At 45.3% G+C, this 15,519-nt stretch overlaps 1 protein-coding gene across 1 annotated transcript in view; it reads left to right on the forward strand.

The window, feature by feature from the left end:
* The window catches only part of SAE1 (SUMO1 activating enzyme subunit 1), a 63,307-nt gene that overhangs the window by 29,880 nt on the left and 17,908 nt on the right, over positions 1 to 15,519 (forward strand). The window contains exon 6 of the mRNA XM_081030434.1: positions 2,417 to 2,522. Coding sequence (XP_080886560.1) covers positions 2,417 to 2,522 — 106 coding nt within the window. The remainder of the gene's footprint in view (positions 1 to 2,416; positions 2,523 to 15,519) is intronic.

The following is a 15,519-nucleotide window of genomic DNA, read 5'->3' on the forward strand; positions in this document are numbered from 1 at the left end:
ATGGCATTCCCAGACCATTCTGCTGATGGCTTCATCTGTGTTGTAAGACTTGTGAAGAAGGGTCTGGCAGTCTGTATCAGGCACCAAATGTCACTAGGCTGACTACAGGACTTATCTTTTGAGGTCAAACAGACCCATTGACCAAAATGTTTGCGGGCAATACAAACATCTTACACATCAGCCTTTACAATGGATCCAAACCCCAAAGGAGTGATTCTGAGAAGGCAGGCAGCCACCTTAAAAACCATCACTGTTTATCTGCATTAACAATTTGAACTTTCATCTATCAAATCCATTTTGGTCCTTAGCAAGCAGTGTAAACTGCCTGGTAGCTGGTAGGTCTTGGTTCACTAAACCTCCTAAATTATACTGTTCTCTCTCTCTCTCTCTCTCTCTCTCTCTCTCTCTCTCTCTCTCTCATATCTGGGGATGATGGATTATGGGGTGTTTGGTGTGTGTGTGGAGAGAAAGAAGAAAGACACATACCTCTGTAAGTTTGAAATTACTTATACACTCACACACACCTATCTTAAACTCAGTAAAAGTATCTAGTACTGAGAACCATTTCTTTCTGAACCTTTGGAGAGTAAGCTGCCAACACAATGGCCCATCCAGCACTCCCAAAGATTTTAGTCTGAATTTTCTCAAACAGGCCGTCAGCACAGACCAACCATCGAAATCGGGAAATTCACCTGGTTGCATCGCTGCCGCCTAATCGTCAGACCCCATTCAAGTGTTACCAGTTGTTCCAGTCATGTCCTTAGTGGCAAAAGGATCCGGTTCAGAATTGTGCGTGGACCCAGGTTTTCATGGAGATTATAAGCCAGTTATTTTGTAAAATGCCCCTTAGTTTGGGTTCATCTGATTAGATTCTAGTTACACATTTTGGCCAAAAGACCACAGCAGGGATCTTCTCATCACACCCGGTGGACGGGTGCGTGGGTTCCATCTGCTCCTTGACTGGTGGTGTAACCTTTCACCATGTGAGTAAGGTTCTGTCACCAGACCTCTTTGAATACAATTCCTCTTTTCCCTGTGGGAGTAATAATGTATTTTGTGGAGAGGTATTTTGAAAATATGTAAATATCCCATTCCTCATCAAACTTTATTAGTTCATTTTAAGTCTGTGGCCTAAAGGTTTCTGGTTTATTTAAAATGTTGTAATCTTTTCTCTCTTTTTATCCATACGTTGTTCCACATTTGACCAGTGCAAGTTCCTGTAAGCTGGCTCCTGACTTCTCTTCCATATCCCCATCGTTCTGGAGTATTTCCCTTGTTTCACGCACAATCAGATGTTCCAGGCTCCTCTCCTACTTTTCCTGCCCCAGTTTTGAAATGAGCCATTTCTCCAAGGAGAAATGTTTCTCTTAGAAACGTTAGAATGGTGATTAGAAACCAAGATCTGCAGTGTGCTCATTCTTTCCAGAGTATCATTGCTTTTAGACTTTCTCAGTGGGCATAGCTAGTTAGTGTGTGTGTGTGTGTGTGTGTGTGCGCGTGCACGTGCGTGTGAAATTCAGACCAACAACCACAAGCTTCATTCTAGTTCTCTGTTTCCATATTCTAATTCTCTTCTTTGACATGAGAAACCTATCTCCCCAGATTCTCAGTGTATTTCCTTGTTGCATCAACTCCACGGATGCAGTCTCCTGCTGATGCCACCTGGGGATGCCCTTACCCCTCTCTGCCCTGTGGCCTCCGGCTAGGCCACCCGGCCCCTCCACCCACAACCTTTTCCTCAGTCCTAGCAAATGGCTTTTGGACCGAATTGTTCAGGAAAGAGAAAGGGAAACCATTTTCTTATTCATATTTAATTGTTTATATTTTAAAATATAAATACACCCTGGCATTTTTCCAAGATAATCTGATTTATCTTAATAGGTTTCAGCCATGCTTCCTCCTACCACAGGACTTTTGCAAATGCCATTTCCATAGCTTGGAGCTTTCATTCCACCCTCTTTGCTCATTCTTGCTGTTACTAGTATTGTCATCCATCATCAGCAAACCGTTCCTCTACTGAGAAACATTTGTTAATTTTTGTTTGTTTTTGTTTAATATCGAAGACTGTTTCATTGAGTATCTTCAGACACAGTCTTATTCACCTGTGCGAGTATTTCTGCCTAAAAGTTGTAAATACAGCCAGAATTAAAGAGCCAGAATGGAACTAGGACTTGAGCTTTGCTTTGTCTTCCTTCAGTTCAGAGTGTACGTGTCATTTATTGCTCTGTCCCCAGTGCCCAGAAGAGCACACAGTAAGTGCTCGATAAATGTTTATTGGGTTTGAGTGGGCCTCAGCTTGTTTTAATGAATAGTAAACCTTAAGTCATGACATTTCTCCTAGATGGCGAAGAGCTGCTGCCTTGTGATTTAAAGCGAACATAGTTTATCCCTGAGCGGTTGTGTCTTTTTTCAACAGAAGGTGGTCTTCTGCTCCGTTAAAGATGCTCTGGAAGTGGACTGGAGCAGCGAGAAAGCAAAGGCAGCTCTGAAGCGCACAACTTCGGATTACTTTCTCCTTCAAGGTGAGGGCGCAAAGCTTCCTGATGAGCGGTGAGCACTGTGGGCTGATTCCTGCAAATGTGGCTGCAGAGTCTAGGTGGTGTCTTGATGTTTTCCCTGAGACGAGTTCCACATTAGCTGATTCTCAGTGGCCACACGTCCGAGTGAGTGAATGGAGAGTATCGGAGTGAATGGAGACGAGGCCTATCATTTGTTGAAATGAAGTGCGCTCTAAAGCTGAGCCTGAGATAACGGTATCATAAATCAAGCCAACCTGTCAGTACCACTCTTCAGAGTTCTTCTTTGGCCCCCAAACCACCCTTCCTCTCCTGAAAGGCTTTTCTTCTCTCTTTCCTCCTTCCTGGTTGGTGCTCAGAGGGCTGCTAGCTAACTATTGCTTGGCTTGTCAGTGTTCTTCTGCTGGGCACTTTTACTTTTTTAAATATTTAAATAATCATGAGCATTGAGTGCGTAGCATGAGCCGTTGGGGGTAGATACTGTTACTATTTTACAGACAAGGAAACTGCGTCATGGAGCGATTGAGGTTACTCATATTCTCAAAGTTATACAGCAAGTAAGTGTAAAAATAATGGTTTGTTAATTAGTGTAAAAATCACCCAAATTTATTGTAGAAAATACCAGAAATGATTTTTTTTTTAAGCACCTTCACATGTTTGTGTTTTGGGGGATGTGCTTCCCAACTGGTTTTTCCATGTCCCAGTTCGTGTAGCCCAGTATTTGCATGGGATGCTGGAGTCCCTCAGTCACCTGTCCCAGGCCCTGTGCGCTCACTCCAAGGCCCAAGAGTCAGTAACTGCAGAACCACAACCCTTTCTCAGGAGGATTCAGGTCAGAGAGATGGAGCTGTTCTTTATAACATTTTCAGAGCAGTTTCTGATTGCGTTTGGACAGTCTTCAGCTTTCCTTTCCACAGGGCGGAGGTGAGAGCTGCATCCCACCTCCTTCCTTCTCTTTTTGCAGTCTCTAGGGACCCCCTCCAAGTCAGGACAGGCGGTGGTCACAAAAATTCCTCTCCAGGGGCCGGCCTGGTGGCTCAGGCAGTTAGAGCTCCGTGCTCCTGACTCCAAAAGCTGCCGGTTCGATTCCCACATGGGCCAGCGGGCTCTCAACAAAAAAAGGCAAAAAAAAAAAAAAAAAAAAAAAAAATTCCTCTCCAAAGGGCAATACATAAAACTTCCTTAATATACTAGTAAGATCAGACAAGGCTATAGGTTATCTTCACGTTATCTATGAATAAAGCTTTTCCCATACTAATTAATGGTGTTAACCAGGTTGGGGACAGAGAGAGGTGGGGAGTGAACTATTTTAAAACACTTAATATCCATTTGTATAGGAATGATTAAATGGGTTAAGTAGGAATGAGTCTTAGTGTGGGAGTATAGGACTCAGAAAATAACTCCTTTAAGGACGGGACAGGACAATGCGGAAATGCCACCTGGAGTCAGCCGTGCTCTCCTGGCCAGGATGTAGAGAGCACTTGGCCTGGCCCATTGGGCGGAGCCATTGGGCTCAGTGCCTGGCACACAGAAAGCCTCACTAAACAGGAGCTGTTAATTTGCAAAGGTTTGGGTTATAGCCTGAGCATTTCTAACTGCTACTTATAAAAGGAGACCATGATCTGGTGATTCTTACTGGGGGTCATTAGCAGTGTCGGGGGACATTTTTGGTGATTTCAACTGGGGGTGGGGTGAGGAAAGGGCAGGGGTGTTGCTAAATGCCCCACGACACGTGGCGCAGAACAGCTCCCTGTGACAGAGCTGATCTCTTACCCAGTGTCAGGAGTGCCGAGGTTGAGAAACCCTGACCTAACCTTTTGCAGTTTCCAGAGTATTTTCTCCTCCAGTCATCATCACAGCACTCTTATGAGGTAGAAAGGGTGAGAATCATCCGCAGGTTGCTTTCCTGAGATGAGGGAACAGAGACCCAGGGAGACTTGGTGTTTTGCCTAAGAGGACAGAGCATCGATGGCAAGGGAGGTAGGACCTGAACAGCCCAGGTCTTTCAAGTCTAATGAATAACACTATGTGAGATACCAGGTAATAATAGCACCAGGCTCCATTCCCAGTGCTCATTAGATGCTCGCCGCATTCGTATGAAGTAGCTGCTGTGCCCCGATATAGGGGTGCCCCCATATAAAAGGCACAGACAGGCTGATGAAGACCCAGGCCTGTGGCCATCCCTGCTCTCAGGAGCCTGTCGAGATGGGGGGACACAATGAATACCCTGGGAAATGGGAAACGTGTACATTAAACCCAAATGCTGCTGACCTTCCCTATCAGAAGTAACCAGGGGCTGGGGGAGGAGACACATCATGAGCAAGAAGCAGGAGCTTGAACATTATGACCCTCATGGCAGGCAGTGCGTGGTCGTTCAGAACTTGAGCTTTGGAATCACAACAGACCTGGCTTTCAGTCCTGGCTTGACCACTTTTTGAGGTGGGTGACATTGAACCCCACAGACTTCAGGTCCCTGAGGCTCACTCACATTTTCGCCTGAGGGTGTTAATATCACTTGCCTCAGAGGGTTTTTGTGAGGCTGGATGGGGGTTACATGCAAAAGGCTGGCACAGAGCAAGTCCTAGAGACCTGGGTTGTTCGTGACGTTGTGTGCTTGTGGTTTTTGTTAGTTTGTTTTGGCATGTAGTAGAAGTTTTGGGGTTGACTCAATTTACCCATAATTCCATACTTGAGTAGTAGTATCTATCAGAGCAGCAATCCTGTTGAGTTTTATTTTCAGCCTGTGACACTTTGTGGGATAATATATCCCATATGCTTGCTTCTCTCTTCTAAATGGTACTAGTTTTTTTCAGTTTCAAGTTTTAGCACTTTGGTTTTGGTGATTAAAACTATGTTTATGAGTTAATAGTCCGATTTTTTTTATTATGGTAAAACACAATAAAATGTACCATCTTAAGCATTTTTATTATATATGTACATGTGATAGCCAGAGAATTTTAGAAGAAGGAGGCAACCCCACATATTGTGTAAGCCGAGGGTGGCAGCTACGTGCTTCCTACTTCCCCCGGTGCCTCCCCTACGGCAGACAAGGCTGAAGGAGCCGTCATCATTGTTCGGCTTGTCTAAACCAACAAGCCACTTTTCCCATGGCCTCAGACTCCTTGAAACATCACTGCCTGCAGTCACTCTCTGACTTGGCATGCAGAATGAACCCGCTTCTCAATTTTTATAAGAATGAGGCCTACAAGGGAAGTGACTTGCCACGGTCACACAACATATTAGTGGTGTCTTAGGTCTAAACCCAAGTCTCCTAATTCTTCCAGCGTCTGCTGCTTTTATACCACACCCAGTGTCCAGTGTTCTTCCTAATATTTTTTCCCCTCCCGCCTCCCCCTAACCCCTGCGCTCCGCGCAATTCAAGCCGTTGTTTCTCAGTCTAGTTGTAGGACACAGCTCCCTGGCCCATGCTGGTGTTATGAGCCTTGTGCTCCCACTGGCTGAGGCAGTCGGTCACCAGTTGTTGGTCAGCTGCTCACAGCAGCTCCCACTGGGCTGCTGACTGCTCACGATGGCTACCGGCCACTCACCGCCGCACATGGGAGCCCACGGCAGCCCCTGCCGACCTCCGGCTGCTCATGGCAGCCCAGCTCCAGGGAGAGCTGTTGTTCAGAATCTTAGCTGTAGAGGGCGCAGCTCAGTGGCCCATGTGGGAATCCAACTGGTGTTAAGAGCATGGATGGCGCTCCAACCACCTGAGCTATTGGCCAGACGTTCCGCCTGCGCCCCCCCCCCCCGCTTTTTTTTTTTTATGTCCAACATAACCTCTCTTGGCCTTTCTCTTTGCAACAGAGGACAAGTCCTAACCTTTCCAATGATCTCCCCTGCCCCTTGGTCTTCCTGAACTCTTTATGTCTTTCCAGAAGTGCTACAACTAGAACTATAAGGAGTGTGCTAATTAAAGTAAGCCCAAGGCCCTGATTGGCTTTCTGGGAGTTTCTCTGTTGGTACATATTTGTTGAACTCCCTTGACTGCTGGGCTAAGGTTCTAAGAGTAGAGGGAAATGGCTCTTGTGATCTCGTTCCCTGATTACTGCCAGCAGCTTAGAAGCCTCAGCTTGTGGGTCCTAAGCTGACTCTCTATGGGTGTATCACCATAATCTTATAACCATAGTCTTATATTTAGAGAAATACTTTTTTTTCTCTCTTTTAACTGGGGAATATTGGGGAACAGTGTGTTTTCCTAGGACCCATCAGCTCCAAATCAAGTTGTTTTCAATCTAGTTGTGGAGGGCGCAGCTCAGCTGCAAGTCAAGTCGTCGTTTTTCCATCTAGTTGTGGAGAACACAGCTCATTGGCCCATACGGGGATCGAACCGGTGACCTTGGTGTTACAAGCACTGCGCTCTAACCAACTGAGCCAACCGACCACCCCAGAGAAATATTTTTGATTTTCCACTTTGCCATTCACATAACTGAGATTCTTGTATAATTTGACCTCGTTGGATTTATGTAGGAGAGCACAGCAGCTTCCCCATGTGACGTGGCCTTCTGCCAATCACACTTACCATCAACTGTCTTTGTGACCTTGGACAGAAGTCAGTTTGCCTCTTTAGGATTTTGTTTCCTCACCTATAAAACCGTAGGACTAAGTTAGCTGGCCTTTCTCTAAAATCTCTTCTCATTCTAAATAATGAACCTAATGAAATATATGTTTCTCCTTGTTTCTTGTTTTTCTGTTTATTATTTTTATGCTTCTACAGTTTCATTTAGGTATGATTTATACCAGAAAGTTTACTCGTTTTAAGTGTACAGTAAGTCCTTACTAAATGCATTGATAGGTTCTGTGACCAGTCTCATCTTGAAAGGCATGTAAATTATTTTCAGTTTTTTCCCGTCCTTGGAATTTGTTTCCCAGAGCCTTTTAGGGTAACAAATGACTGACCCACCTGATGGGGCCTTAGGAGTTCCTACTGAGGGCAGGGTGCTTGGCTGTAATGCACACCTGAGAATACCTCCTGGGGACTGACTTGGTTTCACCATTGCCTAATGGAACGCATAGTAGGTGCTCCACAAATAAATATTTTTGCAGGAGTGACTGGTTCTTGCTTGTCTGGTCATTTGTTCCACTCTAGAGGGAGAGGAGCCTATCCACTGGTGTCCTCACAGGATCCTCTTGCCTGCCTGCTCCCCTCGGGCATCCATCAGGCTTTTGAGGCCAGAGCCCCTGGCCCTGGCCGCCCCTCACACGCACACAGTTCTTACTGCCCCATTCACAGTCCAGCCTCTGGGGAAGCAGCTGTCCTGCCGCCCGTGTGCATGTGTTTGCCTTGTTTGGGTGGTGAGTGTTTTTCCAGTTTACTTAATAAGATAGTGGCCAGACTGAACGCTTCCTGCTGCATTTTTCCACTATCTTGAGAGTTGGCCTCGCCATCTGTGAGCAAAAGGTCTCATCTTTTTATTATTCTCCCATGGCATGTTGCAAAACATTAAGCGTGAGCTGGTTTCCTGTGGCAAAAAGTTGACTTTGATTTGTTCTTTTTGAGGTTACTGTGAGTTTATCATAACAGGAGTGCTAAAAATATCGGGTCTAGTATGGAAACAGCATCCACTTACCAGCATGAACAATAACATACAGGTTTAGTCCCGAGCGGGAAGAAATGGCCTATCCCAAGACAGGAGTCACTTAGCAGAGGATCCTCGGCATTTTAACTTTCTCTGTCTGTTCGGGCAACTTGTGGAAAAGTACTTCAGGCCGTCTCCGAGCCACAGGGTTAAAGCTACAAACACTCTTCGACCACATATTTTTTTGTGCACCTGCTATGTGCCAGATCCCATGCCTGGGAATCATCAGAGGAGGAAGAGTGAGTCTCCTTGCCAGTGGAAAAGACAGACAAATAGTTCTCCTCACGAAGAGAGCTATAACAGAGGGCTACGGAACAAGCTGTTGGGTTGTGCTGTTGTTTTCAGTATGCGCGAATTACTCCATAATAATCAAAAGCAAAGTACAGGAGCTCAGGGAGCGGAGGGTCTGGCCATCTGTGGGGAGTTGCAACTTTAAAGAATAGGTGTTTGCTAGGTGGTGTAGAGAGGAGAAGATTGTAGGCCGAGGAGGGGTACATGCAAGTGGCAGCACTGCAGCGACCCGTTCTGTTGAGACTGGAGCTGGGTGGGAAGTGGCCAGACGGAAGCATCAGGGCCCTGCTTTTTAGGCTTTTTGTCTTACAGTCAAGCCAGTGGTACCCCAACTGATAGGGTATCAGGGTCACTCCAGGAACATTTGGAAAATACAAAAAAATAACTCAGATTGAGTAAATCAGAATAACTACAGGTGGCTGACATTGCCATATTTGGGTAAAGGTTTCTGAAGGGTCAGCCAGTTAGAGGGAAACCACTGCCACAGGAGGACGGGAACCCGTGTCCTGTGTCAAAGCCTTAATTTATTATTTGTGTTTTTTTTTTTAAATCAGTTAAATACTACATTTCAAATGAGGAAAACTGAGGCAAGAAAAAAAGGAACTAACCCGGGCGGCCGGATGGCTCGGTCAGGGGTCTGGGCGCACTGCTTGCTCTTAAGCCTGAAGGCTGCCGGTTCGCATCCCACATGGGCCAGTGAGCTGCGCCCTCTACAGCTAAGATTGTGAACAACAGCGGCCGTGAGCAGCCGGAGGTCGGTGTGAGCTGCCGGTGGCTGCACTGGCCGGCAGCCGGCGAGAGCTGCCGTGAGCGGCCAACCGACTGCCTCAGCCTAGTGGAGCACAAGGCTCATAACACCAGCATGGGCCAAGGAACTGTGTCCTACACAACTACACTGAGAAACAGTGGCTTAAAAAACGGGGGTGGGAGCAAAAAAAAAAAGGAACTAAAACATGTAGCTCGAATACAGTATTTGGACTGTGATACCCTCAGACTAAAGAAAAAAGAGCTATAAACACATTGAATTCTGGTTAGAACACATTGAACTCTGGTTAGTAGGTTTGTTTTTCACAGTGGGATGGATTAGCAATTCTGAAACTACTTACTATGTATTCTAGGATTGAGCAAATAGGTAAATACGCATATATTGCAGATAATGAGAATCGGGGTTTTTTTTAGTTACAGAAAAGTAAATATGGAAGGTGGGAAAGGCTAGAAGGAACCCTGTGGGATTGGGTTGTAATTTGAGTCATCCAGATGAATTCATGGTTTTTTATATATAGATATAGAAATAGATGTGTGTATGTATGTGTCTTCACATTTATACATACGTATTTCCTAGCTCTGTTGAGAGGGCTTAGAAACAGTCACACTGGTAGCAATGAACACACTTCACGCCTGCACCTTGATTGTTATATCCAGGGAACCAGGCCTCCTCGGAGAAATGGCTAATCCTGGGGCTGGGGTAGGAAAATGACAGGTGAGCTAGGAGTATCCTGCTGTGCCAGAAAGGAAGGAAGTGCTCAAATAACGATGGGTCATGTCAGAAGGACACAGGAGCCAACTTGAAGGGGCTCCTAGTGGTAAAATCTGGGACAATTCAAGGATCAAATAAATAATGCTAGTAATCGATTATAACCTGTAGAATAAGAACCCAGTGAGTCTATACTGATAAGTGAATAAGTAAATAAATGGGGGGAGAACAGAAAGTTCTTTTTTACGGTAGAATAACAATAAATAAAGCAGGAATGATGAAGATAAAATATCTGTATTTGACTATCACCGTAGTGTCAAAGATGGTTTCAGTCAAGAATCACTGATGGAGGCTAAAACTAGTGGAGAGGGTGCTGTGAATCAGGGATGATGTCTCCTCCCAAGATTCTCGTTCATTAATTACTAAGAGAGACTTTAGAGAACCCTGGCAGATTGTAACTCAACCAAGAGGTCCAAGTTAGCATTTCAGGAATAGGACAAATAGATCTCATGCCGCCTGATAGGATGCGCTGAGAAGAACACTGGACCTCGCAGGATTTCCTGTCCAAAGTGGGTAATTGGACTCTCCTTAGGAGGAAACATCAGACAAATTCGAACTGAAGAATCTTCTATAAAATAAATGGCCTGAAGGACTGGGGAACCCCGTTCCAGGTGAAAGAAGAATGAAAAGACACGACAATTAAATGGAATGTAGCGTCCTGGATTGGATCTGAGAGTCGGGGAGGATTTTTTCTTTTTCTTTCGCTCTCAGGGGCGTTAGTGGGACAATTGGTTAAATTTGAAAAAGGTCTGTAGATTAGATAATATGTTAATTTAACAATTTTGGTAATTGTTTTATGTTTATATAAGAGGATGTTCTTGTTTTTAGGAAATAACACGGAAGTGTTTAGGGGCAGATTTGAAATCATTCAGGAAATAAATGTATGTATAAATATAAATATAAAGAAATAATGACAAGTCTGGTAGGATATTCACATTTGGAAAATCTAGATGAAGTAATGCAGGAATTGTGTGTACAGTTTTTCTGGAAGTCTAAAATTATTTCAAAACAATTTAAAATAATGAAAAACCAAAACAACCTCCAAAAAAGCCCATTCTCGACACTTGGAGAAACCTTGATATTTGATGACCGATTGAGTAATACCTGCAGAGGGGTTTTGATGTGTGCTGAGTCCATCAGAAAAGGGGACACATTTAACAGTGCATCTCATCATCTTCAGATGGTGGGGAGGACGTCCTCTGGTATTCTTTTGTGTACGGTTCTTCTGGAAAGGAACTATATAGGTGCCCCCAGATTTGCAAAGGTCCGTAGAGACCTCTGCTTTGCGAGAAATCCCATAGCTCATGAGTGAGAACAAGCCTGGAAGAACCTGGCTGGAGATAGGCAGTACCTCCCCACTGCAGAGCTCGGCTGGGTCAGCCTCCACCTTGGGCCCTTCCTCTGCAGAGACTTTCCTCTGGCAAGCAGTAAGTAGTTTAGGCTAACAGTAGGCGGTGTGTTTGCATTTATATGCAAATAAAAACAATTTTCTAACAGCAAACAAGCCTTCAGTTTTTGTCTAGAGCTGGACAGGACTTGACTAGGAATACACGTGGTGGCTTGGGGGCAGGTACTGGAGGTGCAGAGGGCATGCTTGGTATCTTCTGATGAGTCACTTCCCCTGCTGAGTCTCATTGTTGGTTACTGAGCTGATTAAGGATAGGGATTAAAGATAAGCCAGGAGATGTCCTAATGGGCTGCCTGCACACATCTACAGCTGGAAGGAATCTTTCGGAAACCAACTCCAAGTTGAGCTGTTAACTTAGTTTTGTTCCAAAACCATTTGCCATTTTCTCTTCTGCAGAATGTTAATCATGTTCAGGAACTTGATTGGCAGCTGCTTTCACCTAGAGCCCCGGACAAGCGCCCTGTGTGGCACCCTATGGGACTGGAGTTCAGCCTAGACACCTGCTGCTGCTCTCCTCCTTCCCTCCTAGTCACCTGCCCGTGAGCTGTCCCAGAGGACTGCCTCCCACCGTCAGCCTTCATCAGAGACTTAGCCCCCTTACCAGCCTCCCAGCTGCTCTCTGCCTTCAGCTCTCCTTATCCATTTTCAGTCACTAATCTATGGAAAAACTAAAACCCTTCCAGGATTCTCTTTTCCCTTCAGGATACAATTTAGACTTCCTGGATTGGCATCCCAGACCTAGAACCTGCTGACCTCTTTTTCTCCTTTCCACTCCCTTCTGCCCTCCTTGAACCCTACACATATTGAACTACACATATTGAACTATTTGTTATCCCCCAGACATGTCACACCATGCTGTCACCCACTCATTTCCACACGTTTCTATTCCTTCTGCCTGGAATGTCCTGCTTAGGCCCTTCCCTCTTATCCTCACTGTTCAGCTCTGATGTTACCTCCAATGACGACTGTTATCTGAGTTGGGTTTCCTTCCTCTGTAATCCCATTCTACCTTCTGGACAACAGAGCTGACTTAAGCGCAGGGAGCACACAGCTCCCTCGTCTCTTCAAGAGACTGTCCAGCCCAGGCCTGGTGCAAGCAGAGGCTTGGTAAATGTGGGTTGATTGATGGCTGTAGCCACCTGTCCCAAGTATGGGGAATCTTGCCAATTCTCAACTTGTGGCTTCATTAATTTATTTAGGGCCCATGTAACGCATCTAGATGGTGCTAATTTGCATAGTTGGCCTTAGGCCTTTTCCCCACTGTGCCACAGAACAGGAAGTACCTCTAAGCCCAAGACTTTCCTACAGGGCTCTGCCTAAACCACCCAAAGGCTTAGGAAGCCCTTCCACTCTCCTGTAACTCGCTGTGTCCAGCGAACAAGGGCTCTTTTCTAAGCAGCAGCCCCTATCTCTGCTAGGAGCTGGTGAGGTCAGGCCTAGGGTCCTCCGGGGGGGAGGGGAGGAATTAATAATCTTTTTCCAAGGTGGCTGATTGTTCTTGGTTCATATATCTGGCCAAACCAGTTTGGAGTTGATGTCTACTTTTTCCTGTGAGTAAAACCTAAGCCTGAAGTCTCCAGATTTGGATTTGGAAGAAAGAAGCTTAGGTCCTAACTCTCCTTGTACTTCCTGGTCTTGAGCAAGTCCCTTCACTTGGCAGCCTGGTTTGCCTTATGGAAGTGGGGGAGATGTTGACAGTCTTCTACTTCCAGAGATGATGGATAGGAGAGCCTTAGAAATAGTCCAGTTTTCTCCTTTTTTAAATCGTTAAGACATGTTCTTAGTAAAATAGATACCTTGGTAGAAACTGCTATTTCATGTGTATTCTTCCAGAACTTTCTAGTATTTCATATGTCATTCTTTTACATCACTGCATGGATTCTTTTGCAAGGTTTCCTAACGACAGACACTTTGTAATTTTTTTACTGTTATAGACAGACTAGAAAACTTTGTTTCTTCAATTCCTCCTCCTCAATTCTCCCTGTCCCCACCACACTCCCAACTTCCCTGTTTTTATGCTTGTAATTGACGTTGTCTCCAGACCTCAGCTTGATTTGGTGATCTGTTCTCTTCAGAAGGAACTTATTTTAGAACTTGTAACCTTTGTAAAGCAGGCCGCAGGCAGTCATCACTATTTGGGCCTGGCATTCCCCAGGGGGTGTTTTGGTGTCCAGCAGTGACAAGAACTACTGAGGGGGACAGCCACAGGGAAATGGGTTCCCATAATCGGGCAGCAGCTGAGTACTTGTTGATTTGCTGCTGTCATGACCACAAATGTTTAAAAATAATTTGTAGGGAGGGAGAAAGAAAAAAAAGCCGTGAGTTTTGTTTTTTTGTTTGGTGCCACTACCTTATCAGTGGTAGAGAGAAGGCAGACCACAGTCATTCAGAAAGGAAGAAGGCACCGTCATGCAGAGAGAAGAGGTGAGGAGAAGGGCAGAGGTGACCCATAAGTGCTTTTCAGCCATCAGCAGATAGTCTGGTGAGAGAACCGACTGGGTAGGCACCGGCCCCAGTCCTCGATCTGAAAAGCAGGCATAACCCTAAGTCTCCCTCAGGGGACAGGGAGAAAATGAAGGCCGGGCACACGTTGTGTGTTGGTAATTGTTGGTTAAGGGTTTTGTATGCATCTTGATCACAGAGTCCTCACAGCACCCTCCTGAGAGCAGGTCTTAAGATCCTCCCATCTTCACACAGGGAAATTGAGTCTTGGGGAGGCTGAGTCATTTGTGCAGGATCATCCCGCCTAGTAAGTGCCTAAGTCTCACCCAGCACTGTCTCAAAGTGCTCGGTCAGACTGTAATTATTAGCAAATTAGTAATGATTAATTATTATACTAATAATAGCATTATGTCCATTTCTTAAAGCTGAACTTCACAAAAGCCCTGTGACATTTTCTTACTCTACTTTTGCAGATGGGAAACTAAGGCCCACCGAGACCAGATTGCAATAATGGGCAACATTGTCAACAACCTGCCTTGTTTTTTTCCTTCACAGGCCCACATCGCCACCACCCCCGGCTTTTAGCCTGTGTCTCAGCAGCTCTCGGGCCCGCAGCCCAGCTGCAACTCTTGTTTAAAGCCTCACATCTTTTCCCTGTCAGACAACAGTCACGCGGATGTCCTGTGCCATCTTCCCTCCATAAGAGCGGTTGGCAGAGAGCAGCAGATGCCTAGAGTCAAGGTCATGTGCCACTCAAGTGCTGGGCTGGAGAAAAGACCCTGTCTCCCTGCTGCTTGTGATCAGGCAGGGTGTGTGCGAATGTGGAGGGCTCTGTCAGATGCCTCTGTGAGGAAGGGGTGCGGGGGCCCGAGCTCAGAGATGAGGGGCCATGCAGTAGGCGCTGGGGGAGCTCTGTACTTGTCCTCTGCATTATTTGCCTCTGCAGTGTAGATACTTTTTGTGTCCCCTTCTTTTTGTAAATTACAGTCTTTTTATACTAGTCAGAATGTTCAACTTTAAAGGTGAGTGTCAAGCTCAGGAATCACTTGACATCTTTTAGAGGAAAACTAGAATATTTGGCTGCATCGAGTCTTAACAGGTGTTTTGCATTATTCCAAACTAGTGGGCTCTCTAGGGCAGGGGTGTCCAAACTGCGGCCCGCGGCCAACTGGTGTCCGCAATCCATTGTTAATTAGCCCGCAGCAAATTCCAAAAATGTATTTAGTTTACTTAAATAAACCAGGTGAGGCAATACGTACTTCACCTCAAGTGAGTGGCCCGGCTGTTTGTGTGTTTTACCACATATGGCCCTTGGTGAAAACCATTGAAAAAAGTTTGGACACCCCTGCTCTAGGGTGTGGAGACAAACCCATTTAAGTGGTTTTTTTGTTGTTTTGTTTTTTTAATGAGCATGTCTTCTATCTTTTCTCTGCTCCTAGAGAGGCAGTATAATAGTATAATGTAGTGGTTACTGGTGTGGTGACTTTTGAGTCCATTGTGACCCGAGCTTCTCCAAAACCTCAGTTTCCCACCTCTAAAATGAGGACGGTAACAATTGTACCTATTTCATTCAGTTTTATTTTTACATGGGAGCGCTCATTCTGAATATAGGATATTATGTGCCTTTTTGAAAACCTAAAATGTAAAAAACGTAATAAAAACTGCTTAAACATAATTTTAATAGCTGAATACTATTCATTCTGTCAGTATAGCATATGTAACCATCCTGTTATTGAATGTGAGATT

This window comes from Rhinolophus hipposideros (assembly GCF_964194185.1).
Source record: "Rhinolophus hipposideros genome assembly, chromosome: 21".
Classification (NCBI taxonomy): Eukaryota; Metazoa; Chordata; class Mammalia; order Chiroptera; family Rhinolophidae; genus Rhinolophus; species Rhinolophus hipposideros.